The 22,365-nt window shown below is 32.9% G+C and overlaps 1 protein-coding gene across 2 annotated transcripts in view; it reads right to left on the minus strand.

Moving 5' to 3' along the window:
- The window catches only part of LOC120768116 (sushi, von Willebrand factor type A, EGF and pentraxin domain-containing protein 1), a 62,123-nt gene that overhangs the window by 13,354 nt on the left and 26,404 nt on the right, over positions 1-22,365 (minus strand). For both annotated transcript variants that reach the window (XM_040094665.1, XM_040094664.1), the window contains exons 2-4: positions 19,528-19,609; positions 280-1,710; positions 13-215 (exon numbers count right to left, since the gene is read on the minus strand). In XM_040094665.1, coding sequence (XP_039950599.1) covers positions 13-215; positions 280-1,710; positions 19,528-19,609 — 1,716 coding nt within the window. The remainder of the gene's footprint in view (positions 1-12; positions 216-279; positions 1,711-19,527; positions 19,610-22,365) is intronic.

Raw genomic sequence — 22,365 nt, forward strand, 5'->3', positions numbered from 1 at the left:
GTTGCGACTCACCTTGACATTTTGGTATGTAAGAGACACTCCAGTTGCCACCCTTCATGCACTCGGTAACTATTTTATTCTTGCCAGTCGCGAACTCTTGTCCAATGGGGCAAGTAAACTTCACCACAGTGCCAAAAGCGGTATCACGACTCGAAGCCAACGCGCCAATGCCGGGCTTGAGCTCGGGACAATCGGCAGAGAAGGTGGCGGACCAGCTGTAAAGTAGAAAAGTATTAATAATATGCGACTACTATAAATCTAGCAGCTTTCGTAATTTACCCAGCCGCATTGTGCAGCGCATCTGAGGTGAATTTGATCAACATCTCGCCGGATGAGGCAGTCAACGTTAGTTTAGGTGCTACTGTGCCTGTGAAGCCATCACCTGAATGCAAACGCAGACCAGCTGTCGAGGAACCATCATAGACTTGCACGAAATCGCTCTTGTGTACCATAAACTTATCGAATTTCAACGACAGCGGTGAACCGCTTGGGTTGCGTATGGTGAAATAACATTCCTGGTTCTTTGGATAATCCTCCAAACCGTAAGCCGGCGAGGTCACAGTGCCGTTACGTGCGGTAATTGTCGCCTTGCAGCCCTGTATATAACGTAAGCTGAAACCCTTACCCGACTCACCCAAGCTCGATTTGAAGTAGAGATACAAAGCATTACCGGTCGATATAATAACTTTCTCATTGTCCTTAGCTTTACCAGTCAAGCGTGCGATGGGTCGACTCATTGGCGATTCACCATCACGTATGAGCAGCACATCACGTGCCTCGGCCACATCCAAGTCATCTACCTCAATCGAAATAATGCGTCCCGGTTGCGCCTTGATAATGTACAAGCACTCCAAACCGCCGGGATATTGTTTCGGAAAATTCGGGCTTGTCAAAGTTTGACGCTGCAGATTCGCCTTCAATACGCCACCGCAATTCTTCGCCTCCGTCTTCCAGGTGGCGCGGAAACCCTTACGCTCCACACTACCATCCGTAGTGAATTTGACAATCATAAAATTGGATGCCGACACAAATGGTTGCATCGTCAAATCCAACTTGCCGCTCAGCGTTGCCAACGACACCGACTTGTCCTCAGTGCGTCCGCCGACCAACACTTGCACTGTATCGAATGTCTTTTCCGTTTCGAATTCTTGGAATTGCAATATGATATTACTACCCAATGGACCCTCCAGTGTCCACTTGCATTTGCTCATCGCCGCATATTTATGTGGATAATTTGGTGTTTCAATCACATCACCGCCCGACTGCATGTGATAGTGACACTGTGCCGGACAATCCAACTCATCCGAACCATCCCCACAATCATCAGCGCCATCACACTTGAACGCTTGGTTAACACACAAGCCATTCGAGCAATGTATGGAGTTTTGCGGACACGCCGGCGCGCGGCACATGAACGGCAGCAGGCTCTCGCAAGTGTCCAAACCCCAGGATTGCATGCGCGATGCGAAAGTGGCGGCAACACACTCGCCGGACATCGGGTCGGGTTGATTAAGTGACCAGAAACCAGAGTATTGTGAGATGAGCGCGCCCGAGGCGGACTCCAAGGTATTGGTGCGCAGATCATCCAGTGAGGCCAAACCTAACCAATATTTATCGGAGGCGCGTCGATTGGGATCGCTTGTGCGCGCAATTGCGAGCGTGTTATTATTCTCCGCATAGGTGTCGATGGCCACGAGTTCGGCGCCATATCTGTGGAAGTGAGAAAAAAAGTTAGTTTACATTATTCCAAAATTAAAAAAATTTAAAATAATTTAATTAAAATAATTTTATTTTAAGTTTAAAAAATTTGATATTTGAAATCGACTTTTTATTAATTTTAAAATTTTTAATTTTAAATTAATTAATTTTAAATTACATTATATTTTAATATTAATTTTATTTTAAATTTGAAAAACTTTTTGTTTTTCAAATCTACTTTTTCCCACAGTTGCTATTTACTAATTTCTTTAACTTTTTTTGAATTAATTTTTTTAAATTAAACTGATTATATTTTAAATTAAAATTTTTTTTATTGCCTATTCCCAAAGTTATGTTTTGAAATTTTTTTATTTGGAGTGTTTAAATTAGTTAATTTTTTTATAATTTTAGATCGTAATTAAATTGATTATATTTTAAATTTAAATACTTTTTTTATTGCCTATTCCCATAGTTACTGTTTTGAAATTTTTTATTTAGAGTGCTTAAAATTAATTTTTATATTAATTAATTTTTAATAAATTTTTTATCTTAATTAAATTGACTATTTTTTTATATTTGATATTGTCTTTTCCCATAGTTAGTAGTAACTAATATTTTTATTTATAATCTTTAAATTAATTTTTAAATTAAATTAAAATTTGAATTACATTCTTTTAATTAAATAAATTATATTTTAAATTTTAGATCGGAAGAGCACATTTTTGTTTAATTTCATTTTTACAACTTGCAGTTCACTGATTTTTTAATTATAATGTTTTAATAAATTTTTTTTTAAATTAAATTAATTATATCTAAACATTTATACCTGAAACGGACTTTTGCCAATAGTTGCTGTCCAAATTTTTAATTTCTTTAACTTATAAGTTTTGAATTAATTTTTCTTAAATTAAAATAATTAACCAGTAACCATCTGTTTACATTTGTTTTTTAATATTTTTTTTGATAAATTATATTTTAAAATTTTATAATTTTTGTGTTTAAAATCGTGTTTTTTGTTTTTTGAATTTATAAAATTTTTATACTTGAAACCGACTTTTTGCCATAGTTGTTGTTTGCTAATTTCTTTAACTTATAAATTTGTAATTAATTTTTTTTTTAATTAAATTAATAATGTATTAAAATTGAATACTTTTTATATTTAATTCTCCCTACTATCTGTTTACCTTCTTTCTATTTTTCTAAGTTAATTCTTTAATTAAATTAAATTTTTAATTACACCTTGTTAATTATATTTTAACTTTTTATAATATCTATGCTTAAAATCGATTTATTTTGGATAAGCTGAAGTTGAATAGTTTTTAAATTAATTATTTTTAATTAAATTAATTATATTTAAATTATTATACTTGAAATTGACTTTTTTCCTAATTTGCTTTAAACTAAATTATTTATATTTTAAATATTAAAAATTTTTATATCATAAAATTATTTTTCTCATAGTTTCTGTTTACTAAATTGTTTAATTATAGTTTTGAATTTTTTAATTATTTTTAAATTAAATTAATTACATTTTTAATTTTAATAATTATTATTTCTTCCAACGCTGCTAAGTTTTCTGTATATAATTTTTTAATTAATCTTTTAAATATTAATTATTAAAAATTTAAATATAAATTAAATCATATGAAATTAAAAAAATATATCTAAATAATTGCTAAACCGTTATTTCACCAAAAAAACGTAATAAAATATAAAGAACTAAAAATTTAAAATTAATTTTCCATATTGAAAATTACTTGAAAAACTCATAGAAAGTGTAAGTCAATAACAGCCAGTGAATGGTCCAAGAATTTAGCACGCACACGCTAATTTTCGGCACAAAAATAAGCGAAAGATACAAAAAACTTACACACACGCACGTTGCCAACCATTTCTGCCATTAACTTGTCATCAGACAACTTTCTATTTTCTTTGAATTCTTTGCGCCGCATCTTTTGCTCAGTCGACTGTATTTTACCACTTTATCAACAAAAAAAGAACAAATACAAGCACATATTCAATTATGCTTTTGGCCTAATTTGTATTAGTCAACTTAGCAATAATAACAACAATAGCCAAAGAGCTGGCTGTCAGTTGCGCTGGAAACTTTCCTTTCCAAATCAATGCCAAATGGAATTACTTCAACAACACACACACTACTAATAGCGGAACAATTACAACAATATTATGAGTGCGACATACAACAACAATGCTTTGCTATTTTGCGCCATTGTAGGTATTTAAGAATAACGCCGCGGGGTCATTAAATGCCATTGATATGATCTGAAGTCGCAGCAGCGCGGAAATTATAGAGCGAAGGCCAGGTGATTGAGGTTTACACAGTGGTGGGTATACACATATGGATGTATTGTGTGTATGTATCATAATTTAAATTTTTTCATTATTTTTAGCAATTTTTATTTATTTTTATGTTTTCCTACTTTTTATCTGTATTTTATTTATCTTTTGTTAGTTGTTTATTTTTCGAAAATCCAGTTTATATTGCATGCTGCGAGTTGGAGTTGGCTGGTGCGGATTGAGCGGCCGATTGCTCGAGGTTAAAGTAGGCGATGCCGGAATTTTTCACTTTCAGATTTTTGATTGATGCTTGCACAATATTCTCTGCTTATATGGCCCTTCCTTCATTGATTTTTTTACTATTTATGAAAACAAGTACCGGGGTTGAAAAGCTTTTTATAAAAATGCCAGTCAAGTCAGGACCTCCACACTGTGAAGCCAAAATTTTACGATTTTTAAGGTATTATTTGGGTCGTTGGATACCGAGAAGAAGGAGGATGATGATTATAAGGCAATTGGAAGACGGTTTTTTTAACAGGGTTAGATCTCCAGTAACATAGAACAGGCTGTTGTGAGAATTGCTTGGACGGCGGTGTTAATATTTACTTAGAACCCATGAAGTGCGCTCTCGCTGCTTGTAAACATAATGGTAACAGTAAAGACTTAACGTCGAAGGATTCGAACTGAAAAATGTTCAAAACTAAGTTGAACTAACAGCGCATCTCTCCACAGTCATGTCTACGTTATCGGGACGGATTTGGATTTTTACCGGGCCAAGCATGGTCAGCTCAGAGACGTTTTTTTTCACTTCAAATCGTGGAGGGCTTTCTGAACACAGGTCTACCAGATACCTTGTTTTAGATTTGATCGACACTTATGAATTTCTCAAACTTCTTTTTACCCACAATGTCATGGGTACCTTTTCACATCTTGGTATATCGAAAAAAATCTCAATTATGAACCCAAATTTATTTTTGAAAAAACGAGGTTGGCAACTTTATAGAAAAACGTTGAAAAAGTTCTCAATTATTATTCTATTATAAATTATTGCACACATTGTTCGAAATTATGAACACAAATTTATTTTTGAAAAAAAAAATGGTTGGCAACTCTATCGAAAAAAATTTTTAAAAAAATTCTCAATTAATTTATTATTATATAATACCACATTGCTCAAAATTATGAACACAAATTTATTTTCGAACAAAAAAATGGTTGGCAACTCTACCAAAAAAAATTTCCGAAAATTCTCTATTAATATATTACTATATAATATAACATTGCACAAATTATGAACCCAAAGTTAGTTTTGAAAAAAAAGGTCGAAAATGTGTCGAAAAAAATTGGCTCAAATTTTCAACAAAAATTTATTTTAAAAATATGGTTCCAATTAATCAATTAATAATTTACTATACCGTACCACTCTGAACCCAAACTTTTTTTTTTTTTGAAAACTAAAAATTGTTGGCAACTCTATAAAAAAAATTAATAAAAATCCTCAATTATTACAGTACCTACTATATAAAACTACTATATAAACTTATGATCGACACGGGAACAAGCACTAACCAGCAGAGGAAAACAACTGGAACACAAAAGTGGAACATTGCGAAGCTAGATACTTCGAAATTAATCTCCGCAATAGACGACCAAAACCCATCTAGCAAATCCCCCATAATCGCAGGAAAAACTGTGGAGCACACAATGCTTAATATAACAAGAGCCTGTCAAAAAGCAATGCCCAAGGCCTCCCACAGCAAACATAAAGCAGCAGTTTACTTTACAGCAGACGGACATGCCTCCGCCTTCGCAGATCCTACACGAGATCCAGGCGTAGAGGAGCCGCAACTCAAGAAGCCGATCAATACAAATTAGCAAAGAAGGAGCTAAAGCATGCCATCGACGACAGCAAAAAGAAAAAATGGGAGGAACTACGCGAGGATATAAATAGAAACCCCTGGGGACTCGGGTATAAAATAGTGATGAAGAAACTCGGCGCTCGAGCAAAGCCACCTGATCTAACCGCTGCCAAAATGGATAACATTGTGAACGCACTATTCCCCACTATTCCCCACACACGAAACAAGGGCTAGGGACCCAGAACACATCCTAAGACCGACGCAAATCCCCCGGTTTACCCTTGAGGAGCTGCAACTAGCCACTGCAAAGCTCAAGGCCAACAAATCCCCCGGACCGGACGGGATCCCATCAGAAATTCTCAAAATAATCGCTGCAGAGCGCCCAGGAGTACTACTGAACATGTACAACGCCTGCCTTGAAGCCGGAATATTCCCTGAACCCTGGAAAAAGCAACGGCTGGTTCTAATCAGTAAGGGAAAAGGAGACCCCAATTCGCCATCAGCATACCGCCCTCTATGTATGCTTGACACAGCAGGAAAGCTATACGAAACCCTGCTTAAACCCAGACTTGAAGCGGCTATCAACGAAGCTGGAGGACTATCCCCTAGACAATATGGCTTTAGACCCGGCAGATCAACCATAGGAGCAATAAAATGCGTCATCGAAAGCGTAGAAGTCGCACAACGTAGATGGCATAAATACAAAAGAATAGTGTTGCTGGCGACTCTAGATGTCCGAAACGCCTTCAACCGCGCTAGATGGGTAGATATGATCGACGCTCTCGAGAAAAGCTTTAAGGTACCCGACTACCTCTGGGCCGTGGTCCGGAGCTACCTTAGCAACAGGAAATTGCTATACGAAACTAAAGAGGGATCACTACAGATAAACAGAGCTACTACTGCTAACAAACAAGCATATATCTCTCGAGATGAGCATGCACACGACTACATATATTCTTAGGGCACAAAAAGCATTAACCTACCTAGGCGTAGGACTGGACCCCAGACTAACGTTTTGGGTACAAATCCAGCACGCCGCAGGATAGGCGGCAAAGATCACCTCTCAACTGAACCGATTAATGGCCAACATAGGAGGCCCCAGTCAAGAAAAAAGAAAGCTCCTAATGTCGACAACAATCAGCGTTTTATTACACGGAGCTGAGAAAAAAAAAACCGGCGTAAGGTAGCGGCCAGAGTGCACCGCACAGCAGCCCTCAGAGTTGCATCAGCCTACCGAACAGTGTCCGGCGAGGCAATATTAGTTATAAGCGGAAATGCCCCAATTGACCTTCTAGCACACGAAAGGAAAAAGCTGTGGGAGCTAAGGCAGTCATCCGATAACAACAAAAGCGCAATAGAACAAATAAAGAAAGAAACATTAATAACATGGCAACAAAGATGGGACACCGAAAGTCGCGGCAGATGAACGGCCAGGCTTATAAAAGATCTAGACTCATGGACAGGCCGAAAATTCGGAGAGGTAGATTTTTACACAACCCAGCTGTTATCCGGTCACGGGTACTTCAAAAAGTACCTCCACAGAATGGGTAAAGTCGAAGAGCCGTCATGCCTATATAACGACGCGACAGAAGACGACGCTGAACATACATTCTTCGAATGTGCGCGCTGGCAAGGAGAACGCACCGCTGTCCTCTACCTCTGGTTGGCCCAATAAACGCGGATAATTTAGTCAGCGTTATGTTGGAAAGTGAAGAAAACTGGGGCATCATCAAGAAATTCGCTGCACTCTTGCTACGCAGCAAAAAGCGGGACCTGGACGCAGGTGCGCAGATGTAAATCTCTCAATGAACGCCACTCTGAAGTAATGCAAACGCGGTCCCAGGGTGGGCGACGGTTCCTTAGAGGGGGGGTTTTTAGTGACCTGCAAGTGGCACATACCGCTGCTGTGACGATAGCACCGACGATGCGGAAGGCATTTTCCACCCCCTCGCCCGCAAAAAACAAAAAAAAAAACTATATAAAACTTGGCAACCCTCTTGTGAAAAAATAAAATTACCAAAACTCAAAACAGCTCAATTAAATTTAATTTCGGTAGTCACAGCGAAGTAAAAGATAAAAGAACTCATCGAAGAATGCAGCTGAAAATGCATAAAAACATGAGTGCACCTACATACAAACACACACACTGACATATGCACATATACACATACATACATCATATGTACTACAAAAATCACCTACAGTAACATTTTTACAGCCAGCTTGATTTCGAATATTACCACACCTCTTTGAACGCCAACAGGTTTCCACTGGAATTTTCATGATTACTTTTATTGTTGTTGCGCTTTCAAAAGTGCTTAAGACATTCCCAAGTCAACCGAGCGTTCTTTTGTTGTTATTGTTGCATATGCCGACATGCCATAAATGCCACAGCATTCAAAATCGCATACTTAATGGCGAGCATAAATCTGCACAGCTGCAACCAAATTGTCAATAAACATTAAATGTTGCTGACTGGCTCGGTTGTTTGCTGGTGCGCACGTGTGGGTAAAAAATGCTGATACATACATGTGTACATATGTACATAGCCACATATCCATATATGTATGTATTATATGCAGTACACCTTTTGATCTAAAAAAGCTGCTCTATTGTCCTTTTCTATATTTTTTAGTTTTGGGTTTTAAATATGTTAACTGAGTGATTCAGCGTAGTTTTCTACATTTTGTAAATGCGAGTTTGAAATTTCGGGATCCCGAATTTTTTCTATTTATATTTTATTTTATATTTCTTTAATAAACCGCAACAAACGTGTCAACTTCCACATTCCGAAGCTTCGGTTTCGTCTATTTCGGGATCCCGAAAACTCTGGACTTTCTTGTAATTTTTTTAATATTTTGTATTAAATAGCTAATAGACGATACATTTGCTGTGTAAAATGTGCGAACAAATACCTACATATAAATATGTATTTGCCAACTTTAATAAGATCAATATTTTTTATAACTCATTATTTGGCAATATTAATTAAAAAAATAATATGTTTTTTAGTTATGTATGTCTTTAATTACGCCTTTAATAAAAAGTGTTATTAAAAACATAAAAGTAAAAAATTTTAAGTTCGAAAATTTTCGGGATCCCGAATATTTTACTATCGAAATTTCGAAATTGATGAGTTAACTTCAAACTCTTGCGAGACTAGGAAAAACTCTTCATAAACTTTAAAATTTTGAGTTCGAAAATTTTCGGGATCCCGGATTTTTATAATGTCGAAATTGCGAAATTGTTTAGTTAGTTTAAACTTAACTGTTGCGAGACTAAGAAAATCATAAATAAAAATTTTTAAGTTCTAAAAATTTTCGGTGTCCCGATTTTTGTAAATCTCAAATTCAAAATGAAACGATCTAATTGTTTCGATACTAAAAAGCTTTTCATAGATTGGTAAATTTTAGGTTCGAAAATTTGAGGATTCCGGATTTTTATAATATCGACATTACCAAATTAAAAAATAATCCAGAAATGTTTCGTTCATTAGAAAGCGACCTTTATGAATTAAAAAATTTTAAGTTCGAAAATTTTTCAATATGCCGATTTCTTTTTATATTAGTTAGTTTTAAGGACTATAAACGATCTAACTGTTTGGAGATAGACGACTCTCTTTATAAATTATAAAATTTTAAGTTCGAGAATTTTTCGGTATCCCGGTTTTTTATAAAATTTATTCAAAAACTAAAGTAATCTGTAAAGTATATTTGTTATGCCGATTTCTTAAAATCCCGATATTGCAAAATGAAAAATATATGAATAATTAGAGGTAACGTATTCTTTTTTGTTACTCTGTCAGCCCACCTACAACAAAATAGACTACAGTAACATGCTAATCACATCATAACCAAAAGGTGCTTTTTTACTCTAAAGCTGTAATGGAAAACATACCAATACTTTTCTTTATTTTTCCATAATATTTCCTTTATTATTTTACATGCCACAACCCGCACTCATTCAGCCATGAAAAATGCCACAACTGCCCAAAAGTGAAATTCCACAAATTCTTTCATGTCAATTTCCACCGATTTCGAAAGCTTTAAGCTTTAGAACAAGTTGCCGCACAGACTCGTGTTTGTTTTGTTGATTGCCTACAAATTTCATTGCAGTTGTAACTTTCACTCAGGTAGAAAAATATTCACACGGCAATCGAAAAAAGCGAAAATTACTTGGCCACAGACAAATAGCTGTATGAATAACAACCGTTAATTTTTACAAGCATACATACATCTGTATTATGTAGCAAAAAAGGTGTGTGTCAATATTTTTTTTAATAAGCAAAAGCAAACCGAGAAACCACCACAACCAATTTCGCTTTCTGGCGCGTTAAAAATGACCACGTCCGGTATTGGGGCGGACCAGCAGCTCGCTTCAAGTGTCACGATTTGGTACTTAAAAATTCTTTTCATATCAAAACGCACTCGAGTCGTGTGAACTTTTTCTCATTGAAGATGAAATTCAGACTTGAGTGATTTTTAGCGCGATATTTGTGCATTTAGTGATGGGGTTGGGATGCTTGGATGTTGCTAACCTAACCTAACTTAGATTGAGCAGTGTACATGAGCTAAAGTGACGTCAGCCAAACAGCTGATGCTATTGATTGCGCTAAAAATATTATAGATTTACAAGAGAGATACATGCATTGCATACAAATTGGCTCATATGAATCGTAGCCTTTGAAGAAAAGTGTAGAAAATTAATATAGAAAAGATGACTTAGGATAAAGATCTGGCAATAAATGACTAGTTAAGAATTGTACTGATATGGTAAATAACAAAAACAAAATTAATTGAGTCGTCACTGGATCCTTAAAGAAGAAACTACCTTTCGAATTCCAAGAGTATTATTTGATACTTGTTAGACTGCAATAACACTACGATAGTTCCTAACCTTGAAGTGAGATTCTTCGCAGGCTTTAAAGCATAACTCTATTGAGTCTACAGTATATCAATGGAGCAGTACTCGTCGAAAGGAATCAAATTAGAGGTCAAACAAAATAGTATGACCAAGCGTCGCAACTTCGAAAAGAAAATACTTTTTTTCTTAGGAAAAAAGGAAGAAATGCTGAATCTACATCAACAGAAAACGTGACAAAAATACAAAATTGAGTTACTCGAAGAACATATGGCCTAACGCCGTAATTTCGAAAAGGAAAACTCTATTATTTCTTGGAAGAAATGGAAAGAGAAAAGATCTCATTGAAGTCAAAAAATGTGCTTTATCGATTTTAATTTGAGATTTTGCGAGTTCGATTAGAGAATTATGAAATTTTGACATTTACTTTAAGCTAAAATGACATCACGGAAACCGCTAGCATTGATCAGACTCAAAACATGAATCCAACTTAGACAACGGTTGATCACTGAGATAATTGACAAATTTAACAATTTGTCTTTATAATTTTCAGAAAACTGTATGTTGAAGTTTCGATGCTTCGCTTAGGCTAAAATACGTCAAGAAAAGCGTTGGTATTATCACATTAACAGAAAAGGAATTCTACAATTATAAAATAGAAGAAAGAGCAATAAATGATGATACGATAAAATTTTTATTAAGATATTATCAGATGTCAAATAGTCTGAGCTGCTGCCAAAGAGCTACTACTTCCCTAAAGCAAGGAGAGCTTATAAAATCGAAATTTTTAGATATTAAAAATCGTATTTCCTTCAACGATCGTTTCCTATGAGCATTACCTGGCAAATATATCTAAGAAAGTCATTTAAAAATTTCAAGCTTATCGGCTCGGCCGTTTCGAAAAAACTTTCATCACTGAATCACCTCTGAAAAGAGCGTTTCGAAAAAATGTATTTGAAAATTTTTGAGAGCTGCTTAGACAAAGTGAAAAAATTTTTACATAGCTGCGAAACTATTTCTCGGCTCAACTTCAAATTTCAGGTTTGAAATTTCGGGATCCCGAAAACTCGGGATTCAAATTTTTTCTTGTGTTTTTTTTACATATTTTTTTTGTTAAATACTTGTAGCTAATAATGGCTATATATGTGTGCTATATTTTCAGATAAAACCCTACATATAAATTTGTGCATATTTAATAATTTTAGTCAGATCAATATTTTTATAACTCATTAAACTCAGGTAAAAATACATGTAATAGTTAATTCTGCCATTGGCTACGGCCTATATAAAATTTTTTGTTAAAATAAGAATAAAAAACTTTAAGTTCGAAATTTTTCGGGATCCCGAATTTTTATAATATCGGAATTTTGAAATTGATTAATTAGCTTGAATCTAACTGTTGCGAGACTAGGAAGAGTTCTTCAAAAATTAGAAATTTTTAAGTTCGAAAAAGTTTCGGTATCCCGATTTTTGTAAACCCGAATGTGGAAATTAAACGATCTAATTGCTTAAAGACTAGAAAAACTGTTCAAAAATTTGGAAAATTTTAAGTTCGAAAAATTTTCGGTATCCCGATTTTTTTATAATTTCGAAATTTTGAAATTAAAGACTAGAAAAACTGTTCAAAAATTTGGAAAATTTTAAGTTCGAAAAATTTTCGGTATCCCGATTTTTTTATAATTTGGAAATTTCGAAATTGAAAAAAAATATGATGCAATAATTTAGTTAGTTAGTTGCAAAGACTGAAATAACATGATTGTAAGATTATTATTATTTGTGTGGAATGTGTTGAATCCAACAAGCGTTGGAAAAAAAATAATTAAAAGAATGAAACCGCCCCAAGAGGAGCAAATCGACTAAAAAAGAGACCACAACTACTTTTAAGACCCTTTCAATTTTCCTTAGTGTTAAGCTGACTTTTGTTCTTAATCCTTAGCATCCTTTGTAATGGCGTAATTCAGTTGAATTAGTTTTGAGAAGATGGTATTCAGTGAAAGTGCGCTCTCCATCAAATGAATGAGTCGTAAGAATGGCTGTGTGTGAAAAAAAAATCAGTAAAATCAATTCTGAAAATTTTTTAATGAAACAGTCTTCCTTTTTGTGCCCAACAAAGCAACCATTTAACACAATCAATCACTACACAACTATTTTCTCTTTTTTCAAGTAAGTAGTTACGAGTGAGACGCCGCGGCCAATTTGGGCACCAAAAAGGTAGAAAGAAAAAAGAAATAATTGTAGACAATATTAATAGTGCAAGCGTTAGATTTCAGCGGCGTGCGAGCTACCTGCACAACGGCGATGCTGCGCAGACGTACAAAAAATAGCCGCTGGCGTCGTGGTGTGAGTGAGGTACTCAATTTAAATTTCGTTTTTTTCATATTTTTCTTATGTTGTAGATTCTTTGGCTTAATGGCAAGCAATGATTTTCAATTTGCCCGCTACTTTAGACGCACAAAAACAATAACAAAACACCTGTCACTGAACTCCAATGGTCAAAAACATTGAAATAGGTTAATGCTTCACTTGTTGTTGTGATTTTTTGTGTACTTCCCCACTTGTTAGTCGAAACTGGGCGTCAATTGCGGCTTGTTGCATACACTAAAGTCAACACTGAGACAGGGGAATGGAGACAGAGCCACTTAGCTTGCAGTCAGGTAGTTGATGAGTTGAAACAAGAGATGCCTTTGTTAATCCATGAACACAAATATACAAACATAACATAAATATGTATGTATGTATCTGTATCAGTATGTAACATGACATCTAAAATTATGCTTATCTAGCATTTTCCCATTATGCTGTCGCGCTAATCTGTGTCTACGACGGCGCGACTGCAGATCAAGTGACTGTGGCTGTGCGCGTTCTACTGCCAACGCTGAGTTAGGCGGCTCATATAACATTTTTTTGTACTTTTATATTACATTGCTTGTTGTTGTATTTTTTTATTTTACATAATTTGTTGTTGCATTTTTTATTTTACGAGGTTTTTTGTTGTATTTTTTATTCTATATATTCCCCTTTGTTAGTCTCTTGGCTAAAGCTCGCCTCTAATGTGTTTAAAAAAGGTCTCATAGCAGAATTTTCTTGCCAGCTAGCAGCTCTAGCATGCTAGAAAATGAGATAATCTGCAGCTTTCTCTGCTTTACATGGCAAGTGGCTGCTCGTTAGTGTATAAAATTATTGAAAAACTAAATAATTAAGCATTTTCATATAAAGCAATGATTTTCATTGGCTAAGCCAGAAAAATTATCGCATGCTAGATTTTTTTGTTAGATAGAGCAGGTAAATAACTATAATCTAGTAGGTGATGCAAATGGAATCTGAAAGTGATAACAATATTCTGAGAATAATTGTGACAGCAATGGCTTAATGGTTTGGTGTGGTTTGTGGGCCGGTGAAATCATCGGTCCATATTTATTCAAAAATTGTGCCGGTGAGAACGTAACCGTCAATGCGACCATTATCGCACGATGATAACCGATTATTTGATGCCTGAAATTGAAGCTCGCGATCTCAACGATATTTGGTTTCAACAAGACGGCGCCACTTTCCGCATATCGCATCAAACAGTGGATTTAGAGAAAGAATACCTCGGTGAGCAGATAATTTTAGGTTAGGGCCAGTCGATTGGTCACCAAGATCGTGAGGTATTACATCGCTAGACTTTTTCTGTGGAGAAATGTAAAGTCTAAAGGCTTCGATTCAGGCCTTGGAGCAAAACATCAGGCATTTGCGGGCTTGTATTGGGAGCAAAACAGAAGTTTAAATAAAAAATGTTTGCTAACTCAAAAATATTACGAGAAACTTGTTGATTTTTGAAAGCAGTATATAAAAACTCAAAGATATTTTAACAGAAAATGTAATTATTGTTAAATTGCCAATTATTAGTGATAGATCGCGTGACAACTGTTGCTTTATTTCAGTTTAGCTGACCTCTTCTACATTTCAACGTATGTTGATGGCTGTCAAAGCTGTCACAAACTAGTCAGCCGAGTCGAGGAAACCGCAATAATTGTTAAATTTTTGAATTCCTTATGGCACAATATGCAAATATACTTTGTTCAGCACTTAAAGTGACATTTGCTGTAAACACAATCACTCGAAAGTGTTTTAAATGTTACATTATTGCACTTTAATATGCTGGTGGTTATTACTGTTAAACATTTCCGCGCCAGTTAGATGACAAGCAGCGCACTTTCCAACGCCATATAATGTTGTACACGTAAATATATATATTAGGGTGCTAAAAAAATGCAACAAACAAAATATATGCCACATTTTATGATGATAGCTTTGCAAATAAAAAAAAGTTTCTGAAGCAAGAACTTTATTTGGTTGGTTCAGTTTATATGGTAATTATATGCCATATTACTTAGTCTAGTCTAAGCGAATCATTTGGATATTATAACGTGAAGTTAGATAATAATCCATGCTGAGTTTTGTGCAGATATCTTGTCAAATAAAAAAAGTTATTCATGCAAGAACTACAGCTTGATCCGTCAGTTTCTATGGCAGTTATATGCTAGAATGGTTCAATCTGAACGATTTCCTCTGAGATTGTTATGCTATCTTAATTAATAGTTTACACCAAATTTCGGGAAGATAACTCGCAAATCAAACAAGTTTTCCATACAAAGAGTTTATTTTGATCGGTCAGTTTCTATGGCAGCTGTATGTTACAGTGGTTCAATCTGAATGATTTCTGCTGAGTTTATTGTGTTGTCTTAAGTAATAGTTTGTACCAAATTTCAGGAAGATATCTCGCAAATCACACAAGTTTTCCATACAAAGACTTTATTTTGATCGGTCAGTTTGTATGGCAGCTGTATGTTACGGTGGTCCAATCTGAATGATTTCTGCTGAGTTTATTGTGTTGTCTTAAGTAATAGTTTGTACCAAATTTCAGGAAGATATCTCGCAAATCAAACAAGTTTTCCATACAAAGACTTTATTTTGATCGGTCAGTTTCTATGGCAGCTGTATGTTACAGTGGTTCAATCTGAATGGTTTCTGCTGAGTTTATTGTGTTGTCTTAAGTAATAGTTTGTACCAAATTTCAGGAAGATATCTCGCAAATCACACAAGTTTTCCATACAAAGACTTTATTTTGATCGGTCAGTTTGTATGGCAGCTGTATGTTACGGTGGTCCAATCTGAATGATTTCTGCTGAGTTTATTGTGTTGTCTTAAGTAATAGTTTGTACCAAATTTCAGGAAGATGTCTCGCAAATCAAACAAGTTTTCCATACAAAGACTTTATTTTGATCGGTCAGTTTCTATGGCAGCTGTATGTTACAGTGCTCCAATCTGAATGATTTCTGCTGAGATTATTCTGTTATCTTAAATAAGAAACACGTACCAAATTTCAGGAAGATATCTCGCAAATCAAACAAGTTTTCCATACAAAGACTTTATTTTGATCGGTCAGTTTGTATGGCAGCTATATATTATAGTTACCCGATCTGATTAATATTTTCAGAAACTGTTGCATAATCTTGGGCAATCATCTGTGTTGAATTTTGTGCAGATATCTTGTAAACTAAAAGAGTTTTACATACAAGTGCTTGATTTATCGGTCAATTTGTATGACAGCTATAATCTATAGTGCTGCGATAACGGCAATTCCATTAAATGAGTAGCCTCTTGAGGAGTAGAGACTGTGTGCCAAATTTCAGAGCGATATCTCAAAAAATGAGGGACTAGTTTGCGTATATACATACAGAGGAACATGGCTAAATCGACTCAGCTCGTCCCGCTGATCATTTATATATATGTTTTATAAAACCTCCGACGTTTTCGTCTGGGTACTAGAAACTTTTTAGCAAACTTAATAAACCTGGTGCAGCATAGAAAAAATGGTTTAAACACCCTAATGAACATATATATATATACATATATATGTGTGTTAATTTTACTATGCTAAAGCCGTTACCCGGCAAATATGGACAGCATAATAGCCATTTAGTTGGCAGATTTAATTAAGCTACATGTTAGCCCTAGGTATTACCCTCACCATTATATATACTGCACACAATTAGCAATACATTAGTGGTACAGTTATATACATACATAGCGTTATATACATTCATATGTACTACAACAAGTGCCTGCCACGAGTGTAATCCACACGTTCGATTGATGGACAGCGACGTCTTCAATCATTTCACTTTGCCGTTTTTGGCCAAAAGCAACAAACAAATACCCACACAACAACACAAGTAGAGATTTTTGTTTTTGTTTTGAAGTGCGTCACGAATTAGCATGCCTTACGCACTGTGCTGGCCTACGTGTGGCCCATAACTATCGGTCAGCGCTTAGGGCCAGTGATCTGTAGTGAAATTTGCGGCTCGAAAATCGATCAGCGGCGCCGATAACACGCATACACACACGAGCACAAGTGTAGTCACATAGTACTTAAGTGTTAATCGGGTAATTGTGCGCAAGTAATATTACGAATAACGGTAAAATTGAGTTCAATAACCGCTTTAGGCGACATTTTCAAAGCACACGCGCATGCATGTGCGTATGGTTGTGCGTATGTGGCATATATTTTTGTTGGTATGTGGAAATATTTTTCTTATACAAACAGGTGCGCATACCAATTAGCGTATTTTTCCCTCGCATTTAAAGGGGACTCTAGATTTATCTTTCACTTGACGCCGATAAGCAAATGAAGATGTAGCTATGTGTGTGTGTGTGTGTTTATACTTATGTAAATAGGTATTTCATGCAACTTAAACATAATGTGATGTCACTAAGAAATGGAAAAAAATTTAATAAATTAAAAAAAAATTTTAAAAATTCCAAAAAAAAATATATCAATTAAAAATATTATATATTATATCTTATTTTAAAATATTATTTTTTTAATTTTATTTAAAAATATTATGTTTTTAATTTTGTCTAAAATTATTATATTTTTAATTTTTTTTTTATTAAAACAAAAATATTAATTTTTTTTTTTTTAACTCCTACTCTCTAATTCAACTAAAAACAGGTACTACTAAGAAATGGAAAAAACAATTTTAATAAATTAAAAAATATAAAAAAATAATTTTTATAAAAAAAGAATTTAAATTAAATTTTTTTTTAAATTTATAAAAAAGTGTTATAAAAAATATGTTTAACAAAAAATATTCTGTTTTATAAAAAAGATATTTTTAAAAATAAAATTTTAAATTAAAAACATATGTTATTTAATGAAACGAATATTTTTTATTAAAAAACTTTTTGACATTTTTTTTAATAATAAAAAATATTTATTAATTTTTTTTTTTAACTCATACTCTCTTAAATTATTCATAAGAACCAAATATGTGACCTGGTCTACGAAAAGGGAGCTAACGTGCGAAAACTAGTTTTCTGGGAAACAGCTGTTAAAAATAAACAACTCGTTTCGTCAGTTTCTCGTTATCTCGTTAATTGTTCTCCTTTCCAGAGGCTTCAAGGACGTCCAGTAAGAGTTGTTTTTGGTCGGAATATTATTATAGTTCATCGTCTAAGTTGCTAGTGTGGAACATTTAAAAAAGTAACACTGAAGAAGTGACGTTTACTCTAATACCGCGCAGCTGCTCTTGTCTTGTTTTCATTCGTCTCTCTTTCCTCTATTTTTACTCTTCTTTCTGTATATTTTTAGGGAACTTTCAAACAAGTTATGACTTTTTGGATTCTATCACGTGAAAAAGTATCTTATCTTCCATCCGAATCAACTAAAAAGTGAAAATTGATTTTTTGACACCTAAGCCCCCTTTCCGTAGACCAGGTCACATATGAAAAATAATAAAAAAAAAAAATTTTGAGGTGCACTAAAGCTTAGGTTAAATTAAGTTATGAGGTCGATCCTAAGGATATAATTTAAAAGTTCTATATAATAGATCAAAAGACCTTTACAAATCGACAAATTTTTTTTTATTCAGTGCTAATGTCTCCTGGTTCTTTAAAGGTAAGATTGCTGACTTCTTCAAGTTTCGCAAAGGCTGGACAATGGTGGAAAAAGTACCTGGATGCTACCACCTCTTCCACCTCCACACAACTTTGACCACTTATATCCGGCAAAAGAGTTCAGAAGATATCCTGCGTTATACCCCAAGATCTTGCAGTCGCACAGGAGTGGGCCGTCGTTCAGCAATCAGGAAGGTTTTATGGTACTTAGGGTCAAATGCTATTTGGAAAGTACAGTTCTGAATGTTTTTTAGACTTTAAGTCGACCGGATCTTGAACCACCGCCCACCGAGACTACTTCATAAATCAAGAAATACTATGTTTAATATGAGACTTTTGTCTTTTTTGAAGAAAGTAATTACATATGAATTTCAAAAATTAAAAAAAAAAAAATTTTTAATATTTTCATTTTCAGTTATATAAATAGTACTAACATATCACATCATAATACTAACATAGTGACCTAGCAGTGCTTAACAGAAATACAATAACAAAAAACACACAGCGAATTACACAATAGCCGGATAGCTTGCAGACAGTGACTTCCTTACTTTTTACAAGCACAATAATAATGCCTACATATACATATACATATATGCATAAGTATGCGTCGGTTTAGGTGTGAATTCGCACAGGCAGTGGTGATGTGACACTTTATGCAACAAATTAAGACATACTCGCGCGTAATTAACAAACAATTTACTAAACTGCAATCAAATGCTAAAAACTGAAAACTTCCTAGCGCTTGAATAAAACGTGTTAATATGCAAAATTTTTTACTTAAATATGCTTTTTGATTTTCTCTGGCTTAATAACTTAATATATTTCGTCTGGCTAATTACTTGTGTTATTGCATTTTAATTACGCTCACCTTCGACACAGCTCAGCGCTCTTTTCCCATGAATGCTTTATGTTGAAGTATTTATAACAGTTAAGGCCACGCAATTCCCAACCTGAAATGTAAATAAAGCGAAACAGAAATGAAATTCAAGATAATCAAAATTTGAAAATATAAAATATAGTAAGAAAATGTGAGGAGAAATAAACAGGAATGTGTAAAACTAAAATTTAAAAAAAAATACACAAAAATAAAATATATAAATGTATGTATATATAAAATATAAAATGCAAAACTTATTTATAAAAATAATAGAAACAAAATTTTAGTTTTAAATTAAAAAAAAATTAAAAAAATCTTAAAAGATACATATATTGTTTTACTAAAAAATATAACAACACAAATTACACAATAAATACGATAAAAACAATGTAAGACACAAGAAAATATGAAACAAAAATAAAAATATAAAAAATATAGAAATGCAAAATTATGAAAAGATATACTGAAAAAATGTAAAATTTCAAAAACAAAATTTATTGAAAAGAAAATTGAAAATAAAAACAAATTGCCAAAAAAATTTACAAAAATATAAAAAATTATTAAGATCTATTAAATTAATTTTTTTTTTAAAACTACAAAAGTTAAAAAATAAATGTTTCTTGCAAATTAAAAGAAAATATAAAATAAAAAATAATCAGGAAATAATAATAAAATATACGGAAAAAACTAAAGCACAAATATAAAATTTCATAAAAAACAAGCTATTAAAAAACATTAAAATAAAAATTCCAAAAAAATTAAAGTTATTTCATTAAAACACAAAAAAAAATAAAAGAAAAATATAAAACAAATAAATATTAAGAAAATAATAACAAAATACACGGAAAAAATAATAAAAAATTTAAATAAAATTTCAAATATAAAAGTTATTTAAAAAATTTAATATGAAAACTTCAAAAAATATTAAAAAAACAGAAAATGGAAAACAATGAAATCCTATGTAAAAATACAATTTAAAATTGTTGTCAAATAAGAAAATTTAATTTAAAGATACAAAAAAAAATAGTTTTTCAAAATATTTTAAATATCAAAAAATTAAAAATTATTAAAGAGCAAACAAACAACAAATTACAGAGAAATATAAAAAAGAAAAAAATTAAACAGAAAATAAATCATAAAAAAATTATGATAGTATAATATTAATTTTATTAAAAAAATATTTTGAAATACAAATATTGAAACATGAAAAAAAATTATTAAATTTTAAAAACAACATAATTGCAAAAAAATAATAAATAATAAAAAAGAATTAAATAAAACAATTTAAATTCAAATACGAAAAAAATCATATTTTTTGCCTTAGTAAAAAACAAAAATTAAATAAAATATAAAACATAAAACATAAAACATAAAAAAATAAATAATAAATAATAAGAAATAAAAAAATTCAAAAAACCAAAAAATCACAAAAAGCGCTAACAATAAATACAAATACATAAATTAATTAAAAATCCACTAACAGTAATGAGTTCAATAAGTTCAAACAACTTAATATTGCGCAAACTACAATCAGAAACAACAACTACAACTATAAAGCAACAACAATTAAACAATTGTATATAACTTAAAACAACACGCAATAATTAAATGCGAGTTTAATAAACTAAAAAGCAATGTGGCAGCTTTTTTTCGCCGCTGACTCATGTTAACTGTAAATTGATTTATTTTATTTATGCATATTTGCCACATGAATGGCTTAATGCCGCACCAACACATTGCAAACTGCCACTTTTGATTAGATTTCAAACATTTTAGACAACCAGCTGGGGGCTGTGATTGCCTGGCGCACAGTTGGGGGTTATAAAGGGCCCATACTACGGTTCAAGCTGTTGCGGCGGTGCGATTTTCGCAGCGGCATTTCAAAAACACTGACAAGAGGTGATGACAGCGCGTGTGAAGCAAGAGGGGTTAAGAAATTTCATTGACTTATTATGCAAATATATGGAGGTGCGTAAGGCAAGGCACATAAATAAAGCTTTAACTCACTGGTTGAGCTGGGAAATATTGTCAGTTAGTGGCACACATTGTTGGAGTGTTTGATTTTAATTACTTTTAATATTGTAAAATATGAAGCCAAATAATTATTTTATTTTCGCATTATAAATATTTCACGAGCACCAATTTTGCTATATTTTAACATTTTCGAACAAAAAATATCGATATGCAAAACTTGTTATCGATAACTTAATTCCGATAAAAAATGTATTGCTTCTATTCGCTTTCAGTTTAGTTTTAATTTTAATTTAAGAAAATATCGGTACACAAAATTTGTTATCGATTTCTTAAAATCACGTAGCAGTTTTATTGCAAAAGTTGACTATGTTTTAAGTCTATTCTGTAAAGCAAAAGGAAGCGATATAAACATTTTTTGATATTGTTTAAGATAAAGATCAATTTTTTGAGAAATTTGTTATCGATTACTTAAATTCACATAACAGTTTTATTGCAATAGTTGACTACGTTTTAAGTTCATTCTGCAACGTAAAGTTCGATAACTTAATTCCGATAAAAAAAATTTACAGCAAGCACTGGCTCCGTTAAAAGTTCAATTTGCAATTTTATTCAAAAAATATCGATATATAAAATTTGTTATCGATTATTTAAATTCACACAACAATTTTATTGCAACAATTGACTAAGTTTAAAGTTCGTTCTGTGAAGCAAATGGAAAAGGTATACAATTATTTCGATTCTTTTAAAAAAATTTTTATCGATTAGTTAATTTCACATAACAGTTTTATTGCAACAATTGACTACGTTTTAAGTACCATCTGCGAAAAAAAGGTTTGAAAATGTTTCGATATTTTT

The sequence above is a fragment of the Bactrocera tryoni genome, chromosome 2, assembly GCF_016617805.1.
Source record: "Bactrocera tryoni isolate S06 chromosome 2, CSIRO_BtryS06_freeze2, whole genome shotgun sequence".
Lineage (NCBI taxonomy): Eukaryota > Metazoa > Arthropoda > Insecta > Diptera > Tephritidae > Bactrocera > Bactrocera tryoni.